The 23,807-nt window shown below is 45.1% G+C and overlaps 1 protein-coding gene across 2 annotated transcripts in view; it reads right to left on the bottom strand.

The window, feature by feature from the left end:
- L3MBTL2 (L3MBTL histone methyl-lysine binding protein 2) overlaps nucleotides 1-23,807 on the bottom strand; it is a 1,258,415-nt gene that overhangs the window by 114,906 nt on the left and 1,119,702 nt on the right. For both annotated transcript variants that reach the window (XM_069654433.1, XM_069654434.1), the window contains exon 16: nucleotides 19,274-19,339. In XM_069654433.1, coding sequence (XP_069510534.1) covers nucleotides 19,274-19,339 — 66 coding nt within the window. The remainder of the gene's footprint in view (nucleotides 1-19,273; nucleotides 19,340-23,807) is intronic.

The following is a 23,807-nucleotide window of genomic DNA, read 5'->3' as shown; positions in this document are numbered from 1 at the left end:
GGAGACCTAGTTTGGTTATCCACTAAACATTTAACTCTTAAAGGGCCTCGCACCTTCAATCCAAAATATCTGGGACCATATCCTGTCACCGCCATAATAAATCCAGTCGCTGTCAAATTGGGCTTGCCGTCCCACATGAAAATACATCCAGTTTTCCACGTATCTCTACTAAAACCAATGCAGCCTGGGACCCGATTGACTAAAGCTCCAGAACCTATTCAAGTTAATGGAGAACTCGAATTTGAGGTTAAAAACATCCTGGACTCCAAGATCATTAAGTCCAAGCTATACTATCTGATTGACTGGAAGGGCTACGGGCCTCAAGAACGATCATGGGAACCCTCTGAATACGTCCACGCACCTCACCTAATCAAAAGATTCCACCAAACTTTTCCTGACAAACCAAAACCCCCGGGGGAGACAATTTTGGGAGGGGCCTTGGGGGGTGCTGTCATGAGCACTGTTTCCAAGGAGTCAGGACAAGCCCAACATCCCCGGAAGCAGGCTCACAACCCCCGCCCCTGGTCCCAACCGACCCCTATCGGGGCCCTCTGGACCATGTCCTGGCGCCGTTGGTGCCAGGCTCATAAGAATCACCAGTCCCGGCGCCAGAGGTGCCGGGCTCATACTTTGGATAAAGGTGCTTGGGTGGACTTACCTGTAGCAGACCATGCTGCATACTCACCTTCACAAGTCCTGTCAAAATGAAGCCCCAGCCTTCTGCTGGGTGGGACTATTTTTCCGAATCTGGAACTACTTTCTTACCTGGGTGGGGCTGGCATCACTCCTTGACTCTGGAACACAGGAACTCTTTTTCTCTTGGGCGAGGCTGAGGAGGAAGACACCTCAACACTATTTAAACCACACCCGATTGGAAGAATGTGCTTCGCGTTATTCTGCATCTGCAGCAGGACGCTCACCGAGTCAGCTCCAGTCTTCTGGTGATATCTTCTGCACCAGGCTGTGAAAACAAGTCAGATCTTCACTTACCATCCAGGGATCCAGTCTCCGGCTGCACCTGTCAGCAAAGGAACATCAGGTTAGCAAAAGGCAACGCTTTAGCAGCCGCGCTTACTTACCTGAAACCACAGCATTTTCCGAATCCTGCGGCCTTTACCTGCAAGACAAAGAACTCCGGTCAACGCTTTAGCAGCCGCGCTTACTTACCTGAACCCACGGCAGCTTCCGAATCCCGCGGCCTCTACCTGCAAGACAAAGAACTCCGGTTAGTGCAGAAAAGGGGGGAATTGGACGCAATTATATTTTCATTTACCGGAGCTGTGCGCTCCTCGCCATCTCCTCTTCTGCTGCATCTCCGCACCTGCAAATCAAGAAAAAGACATTAAGAGGTGCGAATAAACTTGTCAGCAAGCACATTACTTACGTGCTCCTCCACGTGCACGGACCTTCATACTTACGTGCTTCCGTATGCTCAGCATATAGCATTTCGGCACTTAAGAAATAAAGGCAAAGACTTCATTAAAAGGTGCTCTCGAACTTTCAAACCGACCAGCATCCGCTCGTGCAGAAACGACGGCATCGCTTCTTCAGCAGCTTTAAACCTCTGAGGCTACAAGAGACTTAAAGCAGTCCCAGTGAAGTAACTGGAACCCAGCGCCCCTGCATCAGTCGCAGGATGGAGAGTCCAGCATTTACATATCTAAGGTGAGAGCTCATTCAGACTTTGGGCCTCAGGGAAAAGAACGAATAAGGAGGAGAAGCTCAACCAACAACCAGCCATTAATCCCTTTTTCTTCCGCCTGCAGACACCTTACTCTACAAGTCAGACATTCCATAAGAGGAGGTCCGGTCCAGAGAACCATCCGAGTCCTGCGCTTCTCAATTGAAGACACGGTAACTGTCCAGCCAGGATCTGCGCCTCCGTGGGAACCAGGTGAGCGTTACACCTACAAAACTCCACCTCCGGAGAGGTGTCTAGTCCACTGGCATCATGCAGTGACTGCCTCAGGTCATCAAACTGGCTGTGGCCCGAGATAAACTCATCTGGTACCGTAACCGGAACCAAGCCTTCATCACCCTCTGAAATGTACTCCAGGCGGTGAGAGGAAGACATCTGGGGACCAAAGCTGTGCCTGACCTTAGCCAGAGCCTTTCTAGGGGCTAACCCCGTGCCATGGGGCCCCTCTGACACCACCGCCTCGAAAGGCGTCGAGGGAGCCGAACGAGTCGGCGTCGACGTCAGCTGCAGCACCGCCAGCATCGACGGCGTCGACACAGGCCTCGAAGCCGGAGCTCCGAGCGTGTCTCTCGACGACCTAGGCGCCGACAGCGTCGACGACCCCCTTGGAGGCAGAGCCTCGAGAGAAATTGTCGACGACCTCGGCGCCACAGGCGTCAACGTCTTCTTCGAAGACGGCACAGGATTACGCGGTCTCGAGCGCGTCGAGGACCGGGACCTGGAACGAGCATGGCTACCCTTGTCCAAGCGGGACCTCTCCCACGAGCCGTGCCGACCACCCGAGCCCGAAGGCGTACGAGCGGTGTCTCTCGACCGGTGCCGACCGACCCCACTCGGAGGCGCGGACGGACCGGTGCCCTGCGATTCAAGAATCGCTAGCATCTGCTTCCCGAAGGAAGCCCATTCCTCCGGTGTTACTTGCATGGTGGGATAAGCGACCCGCCGACGGGCGGAGTCCTCAGAAGAGGACGGGGAATGCGACCGATGCCAGCGCTTCCGGGAATGCCTCGAAGAGGCGGAGGAGCGGCGAGACCGACTCCTGGAAGGAGACCCACTGGACTTCCGACAATGACGCAGAGAGTCGCCTCTCGAGTCATCTGTCGAAAGCCCCGTAGACCTCGACTTCCGAGGCTTAGACACCTGACCTACCGACAGCTTTTTCTTGAGTTCCCGCAAGGCCTTGGCCGTGAGCGACTGGCAGTCGACACAGTCGTCCGTATCGTGGGCCTCCCCGAGGCACCAGAGGCAGGCGTCATGCGAGTCTGTGACCGACATCTTGGACCCACAGTCCCAGCATTTCTTGAAGCCCAGACGCGGGGTTGAAGACGAAGCAGCCATCGCCACGAACAGGTCTTCACAAAAAACCGAACAGGTTCAACGAACCGAGAAGAAAACAGCAAACTCGAAAGAGTCGAGGCGTACCAAGATTCACGAAGAGAACAAGTTCGCGGAAAAAACGGAACTGAGGCTATGGGCGTTGTGCGTCCTACTTATCACATCGGGTGACGTCGGCCGTCGGAGGAGGTCCTCGGGGACGGCGCATTGATGTCATCGACGCAAGACGCAGACACCGAAGATTTTCTGAAGCAGCAACAGCTGTGGACATTACCTGTCATAGATATGGAATACGTCAGAGGACCCAATCCCCTCGAAGAAGAGATTCTGAGTGAATGCAGTCAATATGCAGCAGCACAGGATCTGGTCCTTGGGTTCTTGGTTTGGAGACTGAAGAAATGGGCACTGAAAAAAAACTGGAGGCAGTCATTAACGGAGGAGGCTTCCAACAAATAATTCTTTACAGCGTCTCGCTGCACTGTGGATTTAGCGCCTTTTTACAGGAGCAAGATGAAGAACGAATATAGCTTGTCGGATTCTCTTCACTCTCTCGGTCCTGCACTCGGGTGAGGGGACTTCTGAGATTCAAATCGTGTCTCTGGAGGTCCAACAGGAATCCAGCAAAGTTTCAGATGAAATCGGACTTCGGAAGACCATACACTGCACTCAGACTCGAGGTCCCCTGGTATTGGTGTTTTGCATTCCAGCAAGGTCATAGCATGTCGAGGGCTGGCTCATTAAGCAGGTCATGTCAAGACTAGTGGATCTCACCAGCCTGGGTAGGCGTCAGCCAGGTCGCTTGGAAGGAAGGGTTACATCAGGCTCCGATTACACAGCAGGCTCTCCGGTCACTGGAAATAATTACAGCAGTCGTTTCTTCATCTTCCTCTCTGGAAATGGTTCCAGTGGTCGACTTGTCAGCAGCTTTGAAGATCAGAGTATTTATCAGGAACAACAGCACAACTTCTGCAAACTCTCCCTGCGGTTTACAGAAAGGGGTGATCTGGCTGTCCAATAAGGACAGCCAGCCCCACAGTGGGAACTAGTTCCTTTGAGGCAAGGTAAAAGACAAAGGGCTGCAGAGTTTTGGAGTTCTCCCTCGCTTCCTGCCTTCTTAGACACTCTGGAGCCTCGGTAGGGAATACAAAGGATTCCTGACGAAGACAACACTTCAACCAGGGTTTTTCCTGCCAAGGATGGCAGAAGAAGACCCAAGTAACAAAAAGCAAACGAGTGGCAAAAAAAGGAGCAGCTCACCATTCAGAATGGTGACCCTCCAGTGCATTACCGCGGCTAATTTGACAGTATGCGAGTAATAATGACTAAAAGTCAGTAAAGTAGTTTCACTGCCACCAGCAATACAAGTAAATGTGTGATTGTAACAAATAAATGTACAAGGTAAGTAAGCAAGGGGATATATTGATTCTCAACAGCACTCCACATAAGGTGGTGTGTGCTGATTTACTATATAAAATGTAAAGGGGATGGGAATCCAACTTTACTTCTTGGGAACAGTAGTTCACCCAAGAGGTAATAAGAGAAATTAAAAAAGGAAGCCCAAAGGGGCAACCCGGCCTAAACCCAGAAGATACAGGGAACTATAAATCCAAACACACAATGGAGAAACATAAACAGGTCATCCATAAAAAGTAAAAGACAAGGTGAATGGGGAAAAAGATTCCCACTCACCTAGGGAAAGTGTCAAATAATTACCAAGTCCATGCAAAAAGTTCTGGGGTTGACACAGGTCAGGAAGTATTATCATAAATATGAAAATCTTACCTAACATGCACTAGACCTGATTTTGTTTAGTTGATCGTAAAACCTAGAGTGTAGAAAAAGTTTATCGCTTTTTTTGTGTTTTCTAGGCATGACTGCAGTCCCGCCTGTTATGAGCCAATCGTCTAGATTGGGATATTCTCCCTGCATAAATGTGCTGCCACTACTGCAAGAACCTTGGTGAACACACGTGGTGCTGATGATATTCAAAGAGGTAGTACCATGAACTCTAAATGTTTTGCCCCTACCTTGAATCTTAGGAGTTTTCAGTGACTGGGGAATATGCAAATATGAAAGTATGCATCTTTCATGTCTAGTGTGGGCATGAATATTCTTTCTTTTTAGTAATGGGATGACCTCCTACACAGTGGTCAGCCTGAACTTCTGTGGTGTTATGTACTTCCCTTTGTTCCAGATCTTTCCATCATCTATCACAACTGCGTCCTCGAACTTCCTCACAATCCTGAGGACCCGAGAACCTTGTGTCTCCTTTCACTACACCACAAACCTTTCCCTCTTGATCCTCTTGAGAGCATCATACCTCTCCTTCGTATCATCCATCATCCCTTGCATACACCCCTTGAGCTGCTCCTCGTTCCAATACATATAGCGTGCTCTCCCCAACCACAGAGGACATACAGCCTTGTGGGGTTTCCTTCTTCTTAGAACTTCGAATGGAACTAACCCTTTTGTGGCATGAGGAGCCATGCAATATGTATATGCACTTCTGATCACTGCCCTTTACCAGTCATCACCACAACTCTTCGCCATTTGAACTGCTTGCATAAGAAGCCGACCAAACCATTCCACCACTCCATTGAACTCGGAATGCTGCGACAACCTCTTATGATGGTCAACACTGACACCACTTAGGAAGTTCCCCACCCCACTAGACGTGAATTGCATATGTCCATTCTGGACGCAAATTGATATGTGAGTAACTTGGCCGGAAATCCCTCTCTCTGAAACACCTCATCCAGGAAATCCATCACTAAATGTGAATCGGGTACATCAACAACCTTCACCTCCACCCACATACAGATCTAGCAGAACCAAAATCCAAAATATACTTTCTCCTCCCCCTCACATCAGACAAGGGGCCCAAAGCGCCCAACGCAGCATACTCTCAAGGCAAGGATGGTAGCTCGAATGGTCTGAGAGGCTGAACATACTTCCTTAACATCTTAGTCGCTTCACTACATTCAACACAACCCCTTACCATGTACTCTACCTCAACATCAATCCTGGACCACCAATAGACACCCCTCAGTCTTCCCTTACACTTTGTCATTCCCGAATGCCCCTCATGCGCCAGTTCTAATATGCGCCAGTTGCAATAACTTTCTCCGCAACCCCACAGGAGGAACAATTTGTCCCCCTTTGCACAAAAAACTCCCCTCCACACTCCATTCATCTTGTACCTTATTGAACGCTTTGAGGAGCTCACTCTCACCACATTCCTCTCTCAACCCTTCCTTCACTCTGCGAACTACTTCAGCAAGACTGGAATCTTGCACGAAAGCTCTCCCCCACTCATCTCTGGTGAGTGCCCCATCACACACCAAGAACACTTCATCTTATCCTTCAACATCACCATCATCTTCCTTCCCAACCACAGCAGCACTCCCTCCCCTTTAAAGAAAATGTGCCACTACATTATCCTTCCCTGAAACATGCTCAACCTCAAAGTCATGCCCCTTGCATTGACACCACCCATTTCATGTTGTGCCGCGCTAGGATGGTTTTTGCATTTTGCTTTTTAGCAACTTTCCTCCCATTTCTATGGACCCACAAACGTTTTGCTTTTGTTTTTGTATACTGACCTACATTTTTACAGTGAAGTGAAACCTTCAGCTTCACTCCACTGCCCCTCTGCTCATTGTTATGGGGAAATTGGTCAGTCCTTAGTCCTCAGTACTGGGAAACTATGTTTCCCTTTCCTTTTTAGATATTATCTGTCTTGTAAGTAACTTTATATCACTACACAATGCAGTGCAATGGGGTTTCCTTTGTATGACCGCAGACTACATGCAAATAGATGTTTTGGTTACTTTTTACTGTACCTTTTGTTAGCCGTACTGCATTTGACTACGAACAGTGGGTAGTGTCACAACATGGCTGTGCCACAAGGTTATTTTGTTTGTTCTTTGGCCACCTTGTCCTGTTACCTTCTTTCTGCCTACCCAGGTCAGGACATTCCTTTTATGGTCATGCGCCGAGTGCCTAGAGGGGTGCTGCATCAGTGGGAGTTGCATTCATTGACCGGAACAGGTTGCACCATCTTCTTTATCCAACCGGAACTTCTCTTGCGCACGCGACTCCTGGGCTATGGCCCCCGGAACCAATGGTGGGAACATCGACCTCTGACAACCCTCCTCTGACCTGCCAAGTCTGAAGAGAAACTGGAGCACAGGGGCTGGGGGGACTGCAGGGAGTGTTACAGCAATACTTACCAGCACCCCTATCCCCACCTGTAAAGGTTTTGAATACTTTGAAACGTTTTACAATATTTTAGCTGTGGCAAAACCAGTTGCCGAAAGCCCTCTGAAAGTTGGGGACAGTTTTATTTATTAGACTATAACCTTGCCTGACTTTTGAAACTCCACAAGACCCTCCTTCTAACTTTTTCCCAGCTCCCAAAACATCTGGGAAATTAGGGAACTTTTTGGGCACAAGGCCCCAGTCAATTTACGGTTGGACATCTAAAGTTAGGGTTGTAGTCTTGTGGACTGCCACTGCAAATCTAACCATTACCTTCCCTTTCAGTATTGTGGGTTGGGGTATTGTGATTTTATTGCACTGGCTACAGGGGCTGTACATTTGTATATTAGTATGTATGCGGTGTGATAGTATTACTTGCTTATAGTCATTTTTATAGTGTTTGCTTGGCCACAAATACATATAGTACTTTTATAACCATCTGTCTACGTGGAATTACTTACTCATTGTGGGCCTTTTTACCACGCTCACCCTTCCTGAAACTTAGCCTGGACCACTCTCCATGCTACCCTGATTGGTTTGGCTATTGCTCCCAGAGATTTCCCCGTTCACTAACTAGGTTGGCCTCCTACACATCTGTCCACCAGGCCAGAGTGTAGAAATCCAGAGTGACACGCTGCAGCAACCCATCCATCCCCTTGGTCAGGAACACGCCGACCAGGGACTTGTGGTCAGTGAGAATCTTGAATCCCTTTCCCAACAAAAACCTGTGGAACTTCCTCACTGCCCAGATCACACTGAGAGCCTCCTTCTCTATGACTGAGTATCTCGTCTCAACATCTCTCATTGAGCTGGAAGCAAATGCTATTACCATGTCCACTCCCTGCTGCTTCTGTAATATCACGGCACCAAGCCCTCTGTCACTGACAATGGTCATCATCCATGTGGAGCAGCTCGAATCAAAACTCGCCAATGCCGGAGTCCTGCTAATTGCTCATTTGATATCCTTCAAAGCCGCTGACAACCTTCTGTTCACTCAAAATCAACGCCCCGCTTGCACAAACCTCGTATTTCCTTGCACCTATCCACAAAATGCGGAACAAACTTAGCATAGTATTCCACCCACCTGAGGAAAGACATCATCCCTTGCTTGACGCTGGGCATGCTTGCCCCTAAAATAGCTGACACCAACTCCCCCTTTAGGCTCCACACCTGCCCCACTCAGAGAATTCCCAAGATAATCAATAGATGTCCTCCAGAGCTTACACTTGCCCTTCCTCAAGGTCAAATCTGCACAACCTCACAGTCACCAGAATGTCATCCTGAAAGCAGAACACCCCCAGCTCCTCCTCAAAGGGGACATGCATAATCATCTGGAAGAACGCTGCTGTAGACATGAAGCCAAATGGAATCCTGCAGAACCAGAATGTCCCCTCCCGACTTATGAAAGTTGTAAGCTCCCTAGACGCTGGATGCAAGTTTATCTGGTGGTATGCAGATGCCAGATGCAGCGTACGAAAAAAACGGGCACCCCCCCCCACCAGATTCGCTATCTCACCTATGTTGGGCAGAGGAAACCTATCTGCCACCACATTCTGTTTGATCGCCCACATATCTGCACCAAGTGTTACCTTCCCAGTAGCATTCTCCACACAACAATAATAGGGGAAACCCATTCTGAGGTCCCCACCCTCTCAATCACACCCAGAAATTCCAGCCTCCCGAGCTCCTTTTCCATTTCCTCTCTCAGGCGGTCATGCACGTGCATGAGTTTCCCGATCACCGGCACCGCTCCTGCCTTATCTTGTGCTGGTACCCCTTAAGACACCCAAGGCTTTACTCCAAAACACATTTAAACTCTACCTCAAATCTACCTTCCTTGTTGACACTCGTCACCACCTGGAATCTAATATGATCCCCATCTCGCTTTGCTCATATCAACCAAGCAAACCCCCCCCTGCACTTTGACACAAATATATCAGGGCACTTCCCTTTGCACCATAGCTTGGCCTTGAATTTCCCAATCTTATCTCCCTCTTAAGCATTTGCCCTCACTTTGGGCTTCTTGAGTTTCTTCCCACTTCCACCAAGTTGACTCACCGACATCTTTGAGTTCCTTGTTAATAATAATGACCGTACTCACATCAAAGGAAACATTCTGGATTCTAGCAGGATTTTTTTTTTAAATGGAAGCCAATGGTTTCCTAAGTTGTATTAACACTCTCATGGACTCCACTACGGATTCTGACACCCAGTATGCCCTTGCAACCTCATATAGAATAGGTATTACCCAAATGTTTAATCGGGTAGCTTCTATGAAGTCATTGGTGGTTCTTCATCATCGGGTGATGGCATAGTGTAATCATCAGGATCTATGTCCTCTTGAGTGTGTAGGTGTGAGTCTGAGTCCTTTGAGATGTCCTGTGATTCATAAGGTGAGTCAGGCGGTATTAGCATAATTAACCTAAAAACATTTGACCTAAAACATTAATTGAATTTTGTTGACATTTGTTAAGTCAAATTTGATTAAATATATATACGGGAATGTGGGTACGGGTATAGATTAGGTTGAGGGGAAGTGGAAGAGGGTTGCGGGGGTCTCCCCCCACATTTTAGACTTAAAAAAGGTCAAATAAATTCAATCAAATGTGATTAAGTCAAATGTTTTAGATCAAATAGCCCCAAACTGAGTCAGGCTCCTCCTGTGCGCATGGATATTCCTGAATCCTTCCCTTTTTTCCAATGGTATCCTCTTGTGTAGATAGTGAAGCCCTCTTTTTAGGGTGTTCATGGCTCTCCATAAATGGAAACCATTGTTGCCATAGTTTCCCCCAATTTTAACCCGAGTATGGTCCCTTGGCACCAGAGTATCCGCAGCCTGACCTCAACTTTAGGACTACCCCCTTCCTCATCATCCCAGTCCTCGTCTGAGATGTCCACTAACTTTTTGTTCTTCATCGATTCCGAAATAGGGCACAACCCCTCTGAGTAGGCCTGCTTTTGTGTGCTGGATGCCGAAGTTTGGAGGTTTCCCTGGCCTTGTGCGTTTACCCTTTCCGGTGTTATGTGCAGTACTCAACGTGTGGGTAATGTCGATTGTTTTCAGTGTAGTAGAGGACCTGTCGGCGTTCTTTTTCCGACCAGCATTGCGTTTGTGGTTTTGCAGTCTCTCGGTCACCAGGGGACTTTTCCCTAACTTTTTCCGATGAACCGTTGAAGCTGGGGATCGGCTGCAAGGCTTTCCCTGTCGGTGCCTCTTTCTGCGGCCTTTGGGGTTCAGTCTCGACCCATGCGTGGGAAACCTAGAGTACTGAATGATCTGCTGCAGTTTTATCCTTTGCCAACTCTGCATTGCATATGCCGCCCAATGTTTTTGTCTACGCTCTCTACATGTTTTCGGCTTGAATTACTGGCACGCCTGGCAGCAGTCTTCAGCGTGATCTCAGAGTAAACAATTGTTACACATCTTGCAAAACTTAAATGGTGTGGAATAGGATATGGATAGTGCTACAGAAACGCCCCTGTCGACGCCCAGATTTAAAGAAGATGCAATACTGCATGCCAACCACTAGATGGCGGAATTCACAAATTCACAAGCTCCAGAAACATATATTCATTCACCATTGGGGGGGTCTACTAATACTTTACCTTAGACACAGTTATAGAGGGTCGAGCCAATAGGAAAGATTAACTTGCACAGCATTTAGTTGAGTAGGAGGCTGAAGAGTATTCTTACAACTTAGGAAGGATTTATATTTTAGTAGATATGGGGGAGAGCGCTCATTTTATTTGATTTATTTTGCTTAATTTTAAATGTATAGGTTTTTTGAGAGTATTTCTTTTTGTTCTGTCAGCCCTTTTTTTATACAGGAATTTGATGTGGATGACAAGTTGTCCAAGCGATTAAAAATTGATAAAATAAATTCAGGCTGTCTTGTAAGGGACTCCTTAAGATTAGACTCTTGGAATGTTAATGGACATTATAAACGCCAATGTCATTTTTTTTTACAGGAGACACATTTTTATGGAAACTGAGGCTGTTGCATTTGAGAAAAGTTGGCCAGGTTTTGTATTACATTCATTTTACTCATCGAGCTCTAGAGGGGTGACTGTTTTGTTTAAGAAGGATTTTCAAGGAAATGTATTGGATCATAAGGCAGACAAATTGGGACAGTGGTTAATGGTAAAGGTCCAGATAGATACAAGTCCTGGTATTGTCTTTGTGCAATATCTATGCACCAAATGTCAATGGGGATGTATTTTCTTATGACTTAGGACAACGTCTGCTGGACACATATTGATGGGTGGATATGTTAACCTAGCAGTGGACCCTTATTTGGATAGGAATACTCAGTTAATTAGAGATGGAAGGAGGAAGGACAGAGAAGGACAGAGAAGCTTTGAAAATGCTGATAGATGATTTTGTGCTGTTTGATGTATGGAGACTGGAGAACCACACAGGGAGGGAATATACGTTTTATTCAAATGCACACCATATATACTCACAAATTGACAATGTATTAACATCTGGGGTGATTACGGAAAATGTTGAAAAGTGTGAAATAAGGAGTATAATTATTTCTGATCACACACCAATAATTATGGTTATTTCACTGAATTATTCATCAGAAAAGGCCAGAGTGTGGAGATTTAACACAGGTATTCTGAATGATGATGATTTGAAGAAACAGTTGGTTGAGGAGGCTTCAGAGTATTTGAGAACCAACTGAAATGGAGAAGTTGGGATCGAGACTAGTTGGGAAGCCTTTAAGTGTGTGTGATGCGTGGCGTCGCAATGAGAGTGTCAGGGGTCAAGAAAAAGAAAAGAGATGCAGATATCAAAGAATTGAGCTCAATAGTAACAGCATTAGAGAAAGAGCTCATGAGTCACTTCAACAATGAGAATGAAATATAAGCTAAATAAGATCCTTAGTGAAAAGGCAGAATATGCATTATTTAGACTGAAGTGCAAATACTATGAGGGTGGGGAAAAATGTGGTAGACTATTTGAACATAGATTAAGGACAAGGGAATCCACTAGGGCGATAGGTGCCATTGGAAAGGAAGGTGGGGTGACTAGGAATCCAGTTGAAATAACCAAAGTGTTCAAAAACTTTTACAAAGACTTGCATAGGGAGGATAGCACATTTGAATCAGAAAAGGTCTCAAAATTCTTTGGATCAATTAATATGAAGAAAACGAATGAGGATGAAAACTTTTTTTTAGACGCGGAAATCTCGCTTGAAGAAGTCAAAAAAGCAGTTTGGTTTCTGAATACTGAAAAATGCGCTGGGCCAGACGGTTTGCCGTCGGAATTTTATCGTGTGATGCCTGATGGGGTCATGGAATTAATGAGGGACATGTTTCAAATGAGCAAATCAAAAGGAATTCTTACACCCTCCTGATGTTATTCTTCCATTTCCTTTTTGCTCAAACCTGACCGTTCAGAGCTAGATCCAGGAAGTTACAGGCCCATTAGTTTGATGAATACAGACAGTAAAATCTTGCTAAAATCCTGGCGGCCCGACTCGAGAAAACCCTCCCTGGGCTAATACATACTGATCAATCCGGTTTTATTAAAGGGAGAGTGTCATCTACGAATTTTAGGAGATTACTGCTAACGATGGAAGAATGTCAGAAATCAAAACTTGAGTCTGTTGCTATCTCCCTCGATGCCGAAAAGGCTTCTGATAGAGTGAACTGGGGCTTTTTGCAATATACAATGGAGAAGATGAACTGTGGTTTGGAATTCAGAAACTGGGTGAAGGTCCTATATAATAAAGCATCGCCAGTGATCAATACCTGGGTGAAGGTCCTATATAATAAAGCATCGCCAGTGATCAATACCAACGACCGGCTGTCGGAAGAATTTGAATTACAGCTGGGGACTCGTCAAGGGTGTCCACTGACCCCGTTGTTATTCATGATCTCAATAGAACCCTTGGCGGAAGCAATTAGATCTGCTACTCGAGTTAAGGGAGTGAACTATGGTAAAAACTGCCAAAAGCTCTGGTTGTATGCGGATGACTTATTGGTGGTGGTGCAAGATCTATCAAACTCAATTGCTGAGCTGATGAGGGTTTTTAATGACTTTGGTGCAATCTCAAACTATAAGATCAATTGGCAGAAATCTGAGGTTCTACCGTGTACAAACAGCACCACTTGTGATGTGGTGAAAAGTTTTGGATTTCGATGGTGTGCAAATAAGATGAAGTCCTTTGGTATCTGGATGTGTAAGGATATGAGTGAATCTATGAAAGTCAACATGGGCTTATGCATACAGAAGATAAAACAGGAAATTGATTGTTGGATTTCACTTAAGCTATCTTTAGGGGGCAGTGTTAATGCAATAAAAATGACTTTGGCGCCCAAAATTACTTACATTTTAGGCATGGTCCTCCTGCAGGTTCTAAAATCAGATTGGAGAAAAATAGATTGTATGATACAGTCCTTTATTTGGAATGGGAAAATTCCGAGATTGAAACTCTGGAAACTGCAGCTCAAAAAAGAGAAAGGCAGCTTAAACATTCCAAATTTTGAAAGATACCATCAGGAATTCACCTTGAGGCACATCACTCCATTTTTTTCATCGGAAGATGACTGGGTTCGAGCAGAAGCGGAAAGGGCAGGGACATTGGATGGATGAGCCATTCCATCGACCACTGATTAGAGGAGTGCACATAGCTCTGCTTTGACAGATTTCTTGAGGACAACTTGGCGGGCCTATGAGCTTGCGGCCGGAGTGGAACCTGGTAGGAGTGCAGATTCTTCAATATGGTTGAATACCAAAATAAAAATTGGAAAAAAGGTGATATTTTGGAGAGACTGGTTCTTAACAGGGATTAAGAAAGTTGGAGACTCGTTCAAGGGCCAAATCTGGAAATCTTTCAGAGAACTAAAGATGGAATTCAATCTTGCAGATAATTCATTTGGCGCCTACAGGAAACTAAGAAAGGTGGTGTGTTTGCCATGTATGGGGGATTCTCTGTTGTTATCCAGTTTCAGGAATTTCAACGGGAAAGATCACATAGCATCCAAGATGTACAATGTGTTAAGTGATTTTCAGAGCCAGATCATAGAATTCTGTTGACTTGGTCAAATATATTGAAAGAGGAAATGACCCCTCAACGTTGGTCGAATGTGTGCGCCAACATTAATAAAGTGTCCCTGAACATTGGTGATCAGGACCGTCAAGTGAAGATACTTACCCGAACATTCTGGACTCCGGTCTGCCTTTTCAAGCATGGTCTTCTAGACTCAGATGCTTGTTGGAGGTGTGCTCAAGCAGCAGTGGCAAAGACATTATTATTAAAGGCTTGGAAAATAATTGGCACAGCTGGTTAGAGGAAATGTACAAAGTTTTTAATATTGAATGAATAGATTTTATGGTGCAAAAGAAGGCTTCAAGTTTTCAGAAGATTTGCGGGTCATTCTTGGAAATAAACCCGTAATAGAGAGTGTTTGGTTTGCGGGCTGCAGGACAGATAAGTAATTTTTTCATTATTTAATGTATTTCGGGCTGATGTGAAAATCGTTTTCTTTGTTACATTCATGAACAGTACTGATAGTCATTTTAGGTAAGTTTTTGGGCAGATTATGGGTGGATGTGGGGTTCTGTTTTGTGTTTTTTTAAGGTTCTCGATGGTTAAAGTTTTTGAATTGATATTTTTATTGTGACCGGTTTATGTATAGGGTCTCACTGTTTTGAATGTTTTACAATTTGTTTAAAGAAAACAATAAATTTGCACAATAAAAGAAGTAATACTGTTATAACTTCACATTGTACATCAGTGGATATCAACAATTTGCAGTATCCTACAACAGGAGGGGCGATAATTACAAGGTAATCAAGTACATTTATGCAGGTATAAATATAAAATGATATAGTAATAGCAGTAGGATAGTTAGATAGTGTTTTGGTTCCAAAGACCAGATTTGACCTTATTCCTAAAGATCGTGAATGATGGCTCAGTTCTTGCGGTAAGGGGGAGTGCATTCCACTGCATTTGCTATTGGATTATGACAATAGATACCAAAATGACCACAGGCTGCAGGTAAGTGGTCGAAAGTTAAGTACATTTCAGAAACGTGTCTCTCGCAGTTTCACCAATCTTTGCCTAAGGAGGCAACTTTAACCATATCACCACCAATCTTAGTCAGGCTAGAGAGAGAAAGGGTGAAGACATTATGCCCATGCAACACTAGAATAGGTATGCTAACTTCCCCCCTTCTTTCTGAATTTTCCAAGGACCACTTCAGAGCTTCCTAGATCCGCTGGGCCCACTTACTTCTACCCTGTGCCCAGGCAAGGGAGGTCCTGGGGCAGCGGGTGCAGAGGTATCTTTTGGCGCTTGGAATGGGTTAGGCTATTACATGGTTCAGGCTCCGGTGATAAGGTTCTGAAAACTGGACACCTGGACACACTTGGCAAGATAGGATGCAGACCTCCAGGACATAAAGAGAACGCGATTCGGTGGGAGTCACCAGGCAACAGACAGTCTTCGTATGAGTAAAGGAGCAGGCCATGTACAGCTTCTCTCCGGTGTAGGAGGCTGAAGCTGCAAGAGCGGGCGTCTTGTTACAAAAGTTGAAGATCAACAGAGTTCCAAGGATGCCCAGCAGAGAGCTCAGTCCACTGGATGGTTCAGGGACACTTCTGAAGGCTCAGCAGTCATGTATCAGGGATCAGGACAGATTGTTCCCACCAGTCCAGATGTTGAATCACTGACGAGGGCCTTCTTGAGATCAGGACAGAGGAGCAGGGCTTTGTCAGGATTTGGCTGGAGGCAATGGTGATCAGCAACGGTCGTCATCGGATCTTCAGTGAGCTGTACTTCTTTGTAAGGGTCTTGGCTCCAATGATGATCTGTCAAATGGCTGCACAAGTCATCTATTTAACAAAGATTTGAATTGGAGTTGCCACCAGGTCCACCAAGGCTCTGCACCATTCAAACTGGCAGGGTCTGTCCAATCATGGACAGCTACTGGCCAAATATTCTGCCCAGCATCAGACACAATGTTGACTGGGTACAGACAGACCCAGCCCCCACATCCAGCCACAGGCACATCCAGCATCTTTGCCCAGGAAAGCAAAGGCGTTGCCTGGTAAAGTGGGAAAGTGCTTTCTATATATGGCAATTCGGGAACTGAGATGGTAGGAAGAAGGTGAAAATACAAAAGGACAGACGAAAATGTCCTGGCGCAGCCATTTTAGGGTGCTAGCCACTCCTACTGGCCATTTGCGGTAATTGCAAAAGTGCATGAATAAAAAGTCCAAAAATATCCGCTGCCACCAGCTCATCCTGGATACGCTGTACTTGTAAACACAAATTTACAAAAGAAAACATTAATTGCCAGGATTGAGGTAAGGCTTTTAAAATGTTTGCTAAGACTACCATCTTACGTTCCGGCTGAGATGATCGCCCTGGAATTCGATCTTACTATGACCCATGAACGCACTGTACCCAGCAGCCAGATGCTATATTGGAAACTTGCACATGCTCAAGCAAACACCCTGATGGGGATTCTATTTGATTCTTTGGTTACAAATGTGGTTCATATGAAGAAATCAATATTGGGCAGGATGTTGAGCACGGATGATAAGTGGGTTGGAAGCAACCGGGAGGTTATGATGACGCTAAGTGTAAACCAATTAAAAAATGTAATGAGAAGGACATTGGTCTCTCTTAAACATGAGCAAATGGTTGTTACTCTGGCTGATAAGTCCACTGCAGTTGGTTGTTTCCAGTACATACTCAAAAGACAACTCCCACCTACTTACGTCAGTAATTTTGTGGGGAATTTCATTGTGTGGGATTAGCTCTGTCTCAAATTCAATACAGTATGCACCTTTGAAATTGTGGGGCGGTGGTCCAATATTCCTAGGGGCGAGAGATGTTGCTGGCTCTGTGGCAATGGTGAGGTGGAGACTTACAGCATCTCCTGACAACTTGTGATGCATTGACTGTGTTGCGTAGAAGGGCCTTTCAGGCATCAGGATTAGATCCCCACTACCCTCCAGCTGCTCTATGGGGCCTCTTCGTGTCTGGGTCTCATGAGGGACTGATTGTCTTTCTAACTAAGATGTGGAGAGAGGTCTATGGTATATTTCAAATTCTCACTGATTGAACGTGCTTGTATTTTTTATTCTTATGAGCTTGATTTGATACATGAGCTGTAGTTTTCTTTTATTTCAGATGTTATGTGTCAAAGGTTATTTGTTTAACTGTACACAAATAAAACTAAAAGAAAATAAAGTATAAGGATACAAAGTATACTAACCACACTTCACTTTAACGTCATGTGTGCAGTTTTAAAAATACAACAAATCCACAAAGGGAGACATAATCTCGCAGGACAGTTGCCCCTTAAAAGTGAGCAATACATAAGGGCAGAAGGAGTGAGGACAGCCAGCATACAATAGCAAAAAGATATAGTGTCCCATAGAAATCTAGGGGGAGGGAAGCAGCAAAAACTAAATATTTCCTAACACTAAACAACCTGATCTTCCTGATAAAGAGCTAGTGCTTGAAACACATATGGGCGAGATGAATATTGCAAGACCATCAATAAAGACTTTGGCTACAAATATTTCCACAAAACGACTTTCCTTTGTTCACTAAAATAAAGGAGTATAACTAATTACTAAGTGGGCATTACATTTAATAGTAAACCAACATAATTTATTACAATTCAAGAGTGCAAGAACCTACTAGTCAAAGGACCACATAGTCAACGGTTCCCTTCTCACATCGTTTTGCATTATGTATGTCAGTTTAATCCAGAATTCTCATGAGCACTGCTATCAGTAGAGCTCTTTCTACAGGTTGAAGCTCTGGAGTTTGGAGGATTAGGAACCTTATAGCCCATATGCCCTTCCAGTGCAATGCTTCTATGGAGGGCTAAGGTCTTCCCTTCTCACAAGCACATTTTATGTGTGCTGATAGATTTATATTTACTATCAGGGATCTGTGTCTCTGCAGATGGTGTTGCTGTGACCACGAATGGAGGAGTTTGTCCCATCAGCGGACAACTTGAAGTCGGAGGAGGATCAGCGCAGAATGGGACACTGAAGGCAAGATTTCCTTAGCATTGTGCCTAAAAAAGGATATAGCCAGTGTGGGCTGAATGGAATTGGTTGGCATTGATTGCACCATTAAGGGCAGCGCCGTCTAGCTGTACCAAACAGCATTCAACCAAGCTTGTACAACAGTGAGTAAAAGATTGTAGGAAAACCAGGCCGCGAGTTGATAAAGACTATTCAGTCGTGGGTTGAAACCTCAGTCTAGAGGACAGTGTGAGGCCCAAACTGCCACTCTTTTACGCTACATGTTACTTGTAGACATTTCTTCCAATGACTGTTCAACCATCGAAAAGATTTCTCCTTTGCGGTCCGTACCAGTTAACCATGCAAAGAGCCCCAGTGAAGAGTGCTATTGTTCCAAATTATGTGCAAGCCCAACAACTGCCAAGGGTTTTGATGCTCTGAGGGCAGCCTCCAATCAGAGATTTTCTTTTTAAGCTCTACAAGATTTATTTTTATGTGAATGTTTAGATAAGCGGCATGCTGCACTGGTCACAGAAGGCGGAATCAGGTATACAGAAGAACTCTCTGAGGGATCCGTAAAGCACGAGAGACTTCAAGACTACTCACTGTCATGGATGAAAAGGTTTATGTGCAGACTCTCTACTTGGGTAAAAGTGTGCAGTAGCACCTTCGACCTACGTTCACTACTAGGGACAAATAGGAAAGAGGAGAACAAGGAAAGATAAAAAGGAGGGATGAGGTAGAGAGTTGAGTACAGGGGGGAGGAATGGAAAACAGAAGAATATAGGGGGATAAAAACATGAGTAAGAAAATGGGGACCACAAAAGATGTAGAGGAGCACGGAAAGTGACTAAGAGGATGACACAGGTGCTCACAAGTACAAGAAGGCTTAGAACATGGGGAGAACCAAAATCAGGCAATGATGGAATGCAGAACTTTGGTGACAGGTGAAGCCAGAATGGTTAAGCACTTACTCCTCTTTCCAAAAGGTTTCTTTTTCTTCTTCGGGGGTTCCTTAGTTCTCTCAGGCGACAGGGGTTCTTGTTCAGATTAGATTGTAGGGAGAAAAACATGAAGTAAAGTCAACAAAAAAGAAAGGAAATGCATTATTACCATCGGCAAGCAGATAAAAGACTAGTATCCACTCTAATACAGGCAGAAGGACAAGAAAGAAGATGAAGACAAGGCACCAATTCCTACCGATTCGCCAGAAGGGCATTCCAATAGCAAGGACACCATGGAGTCTGATAAGTTTAGGAGGGCAAATACTCCAAGTCATGAGAGGGTTTGCCACATGAACATTTTTCATTTATTCCAAAAGCTATAGCAGAACCCAGCTCCTCCTCACCCCAAACATGAACAGGCATACAACAAGGTGATTCATTGGCACACAAAACTCCTAAATAAGTGGGAAAAATGATAGACTGGTTAGGCTTGTGAGCCTTACATACAATGCAATGGGCAAACACAATATCTCAGACTATTTGGCACCACAGACACCATTGTCAACGTATTTTTAAAGTGCACATTCAACTCTGCCTTTCATCTCAGAGGAGGAAGCAGTGGAAGTCACTTATGATTCTCCATAGGACAAATATGTTTCCGAACTATTGTTATAGTTAAGTTGTTTTCTCCACCATTAGGTCTTTCCAGATTGACACACTTTGAAAACGTTCATGTTGTTGAGCCGGATATCCTCAATGCAATACAAAATCAAAGCAGTGTTAATAACAGTTTAAATGTTACCCATTGTTGTGGACTGCCAGAACACATGACAAAAGAAGAAAAGCTTACTTGCCTGTAATAACTGTTCTCTTTCATAGATTTACATGCTGTTGAATATACAGGCTGGGAATACTTGGGACAGCAACAAAGCAGTTTACATTTACATAATCAAAACACTGGACTCACTTTAGTAATCTAGCAGCTTAATTTCAGTCCATTTGGTACCTGGTGAGTGAGGCAGCAGTACCTGTAACCCTCAACACCATCTTCAGATTCAAGTGACACACTGAAAGTGGTCAGCAAGGAACCTCACAAGGGGTAGGCATGCAGATTACACAGAAATCTATGAACGAAACAGGTGCTGGAAGACTATAAGTAGGAGACTGTAAAAGGTAAGTAACCTTTTTTTTTTCTCGAGCACTGCGTCTTTCGTAGATTCACATGCTGTTGAATACATTTTAAAGACATTAAATAATTTCTCAAAATAGTAAGGAGAAGAAATTAGGCTTCCCTTAAGAATACAACTGCCTGTCTAACACTTGACCTCCCTCTGGCCTTTTTGCCAATGCAGTAGAAATTTGTGAAGGTGTGTATACTTCCGCAGAGTCCAGTAGGGTCAAGGCCACACAGACATGAAGTAGAAGGGTTAAGTATTGGTTTACTTGGGGTATATGCACAATTGAGGCAAATCCAGGTAGAAACTTTCCCCTGCAACCTCCAAGATCGCTGAAATACTCTCTAAATGAGTAAGTAGGATAAGAAAGGTGAGGAAGGGATTCCCCCAAGCAAAACAAGGCTCTGTGTTTCAGAATCCAAAAGGTTTCTCCTCAGGTCTAACTAGAAGGCTAGGGTGCAACAATAGGGCCAAATTGGGACATTTTTTAAAAACAATATAATGGCTTATTCTTAGGGTCTCAACAAAATAAATCTCTGGTTGCAACACACATCTCTGGGTTTAATAAAAAAACCTATGCGTTCTTGGTCTCTTGAATACAGCGGTCCTCCCCTAGTTTTATATTATGAAATCTCTGTTAGGAACGTTTGTTAAAGCCACTTCCTGTAGCAGGAATTAGAAAAGCCGCCCCAGGTTTAGTGTTAGGAAAGATTTCACTTTTTGCTGATTTCCCTCCACAGGCATCAGTGGGACACCCTACTTTTTGCTATTATGTTGGGCCTTTCCTGACTTTTGGAGGAAAGCCTTTCTGCTTCACTTATTACTAAGTTCATCTGTTTTGGGGTGACTAGTCAGCACCTATGACCATCAGTGCAGGAGAACTTTGTTGTCCATAGTGAAATTCTGTTTTTACCTGCACATATAACCTTCTGCAAGTGTGGCAGAGATACTTTGTGTCTCTATGACTTTGTTTCTGGTAACTTTGCGGTTACTAATCTGATGTCTCCAGGGTGGGCTGGTGCCAACGGATACCTTTGTAGTGTTTTCTATTATATAGTCCTGTGCACTTTATATATTTTGCTGCTTAATGCAATTTAGAGTTCCATATACTCTAATGGCTGTGCCATAAGATTTTTCGCCTGTCCCGTGGCCATCTTGTAGTTTGACATTCTTCCTACCCTCGAATGGCTGGATTTTCTCCATATGGTAAGCCGTTTTCCGGGGAAAGCTCCCGCTTTCACAGGCAAAGTTTTGGTGTGTGTGGCTAGATTTGCGGGCCGAGTCTGTCTGGACCCAGTCCACATTAGCGCCAGAATGTGTCTGTTGTTGGGCAGATGCAGTGGCCAGAGGCTGTCCAGACACCCCCAGCCAAGTCAGAAGGGCTCAGAACCTTAACATTGGTGGGCTGAGAGCAACTCCAGCCTGGATTCCGGATAAAAAGGAGACTCATGCAGCCATTCTACAAATCATCAGGAGCTAAGACCCCTATGAAGGAGAGCAGCCCACTGAAGACCCAGACCTTGATGTTGGAATGTTGCCAGCAGCACTTTTTTCACTTGCCCAGTGAAGCCATGTCTCTCAGTAGACCTCCCTGAAGACCTCCATCAATGCTTTAGCGACTGGACCTGTGGAAACAACCAGCCCAACCTCTGCTTGAGCATCCAGCCATTTAAGGCACTTGGAAGGGTCCCAGAATCCTCCTGTTAAGATAGCCAGACAGCTACACCAGTCACTGTTCCTAGAACCACCATAGGAATCTGTAGGTACCCAGCCTCTGGAACAAGAAGCATATCAATAAAGTTGCAGTTCCCAACCACGGAGCGGGAATTTGCAGGACCAGTTTCTTTGTTTCCATCACAATGGTCGCCTTCTGCCATTTACTTCAAGTGCCTTGTCTGCTGCCTGCATCGCATCCAAGGAGTTCTCTGAGGTCATTGCCAGAGTGCTGGTTTAGTAGTCTGTGTGACCTGAATGATGGGCTGTCCAGAACTGGTTTAAAAAACCAGACACCTGAAGTGACCTCTGCACCCAAGGCCCCTGGACTTCATTGAACGGAATCAAGGCACAAATCCAGAGGGCCCAGCAAATGCAGGAACTCCTACTGTGGTCTCTGAGTAAATAGGAGTATGTTGACGAGTAAACGCACCTGTTTTGGCCCACCTGGCCCTACCTCTCCCTTGCTTACTATTGAACAGTGGTGTTCTGGGCAGGCATCCTACCTTGGGTCTCACCTAAGGTGGTTGGATTGGGAGAGGGTCTTGGGAGGAAGTTTTTCTGAAGTCCACCAACCTAGGACTTTGTAAGACTCTTTCCTTAGGCATACAGAACTTCTAGTATAGGCCTGTACCGCTCAAGGTAATGCTAGCTATGGCAGAGCAGCTAGGCTTATCTTAGGAGGGAGGGCTGTAGGAAGGTACAAAGAACTTGTAGCATACATATGGTCCAAAGAAACGCATACACTCTGGGAGTTATATAGAAATAATGCATAATTTTATTTATTCACACGGGCAAAGAGAATTCTTCAGAAAGGTAAGTACTATTAATTTGCAGTAAACACAATGGAAACCAATGCAATGCTTCTGGTAAGTAAACCATAGTGCAAAAGACTTATAGAATGGCAGCATGCAATTGAAGGTAAGTAAAAACCACTTGTACTAAACTTGGTAGAATATTCTGTTGCAGAAATAAACTGAATGAACAAGACCAACATAAGCAGGTAAGCACTTGTCAACACTTGTAATACTTTCACAGTGAGCCTTAGACTTGAGCAGTCCTTCCTTATCTAAATATGAACTTGTGTCTGAGTCAGAAGGGACAATGGGCATCATTGGTCTGTTGTAGGCAGAACATGATAAGGCACAAGCTGTAGAAAAGTCAGAGTACCAGAGGTTTTCTTCTGTCACAAGTAAGTACAATGCTATTGTTGGTAAATTGGGTTCAGGGGAGCTTGCAGGCTCTTCCTGAATGCGCACACGTGTTAGGCCTGGGCGAATACCCAAACACGCAAATTACCACCACTGCAACATAGGAACGGCAGAACTACTTTAGGTAAGTATTTCCTTGAGTCTCACAATACCTCAACAGTGAAGATGACGATGCAGGCGTATGCCTTTACAATGCAGCGGCTGCAGGACCAGGTCGCTGAATTCTTGGTCTTCTGACGAAAGGACACTGGAAAGGATTTTGCAGCAGCAGTCGAGTAGAAACGCTCCCAGCAAAGGATTCTTTGTGGCTTTTCATGGCTCTGTGATTTTGGCGCCCTTTTCACAACACCAAAGACACCAGATGAAGGACGGTTACCGCCTGGTCAATTAGTCTCGCTTTCTCAGTCCATCACTCTGGTGTTCGAATGGCCTCTGCTCTCGTACGGCCGTGGGGCGCTCTCGCTC

This window comes from Ambystoma mexicanum, chromosome 3q (assembly GCF_040938575.1).
Source record: "Ambystoma mexicanum isolate Mex_15411 chromosome 3q, UKY_AmexF1_1, whole genome shotgun sequence".
Taxonomy (NCBI): domain Eukaryota; kingdom Metazoa; phylum Chordata; class Amphibia; order Caudata; family Ambystomatidae; genus Ambystoma; species Ambystoma mexicanum.
Note: the sequence above shows the minus strand (reverse complement) of the source record. Positions and strands in the feature narration are given on the sequence as shown.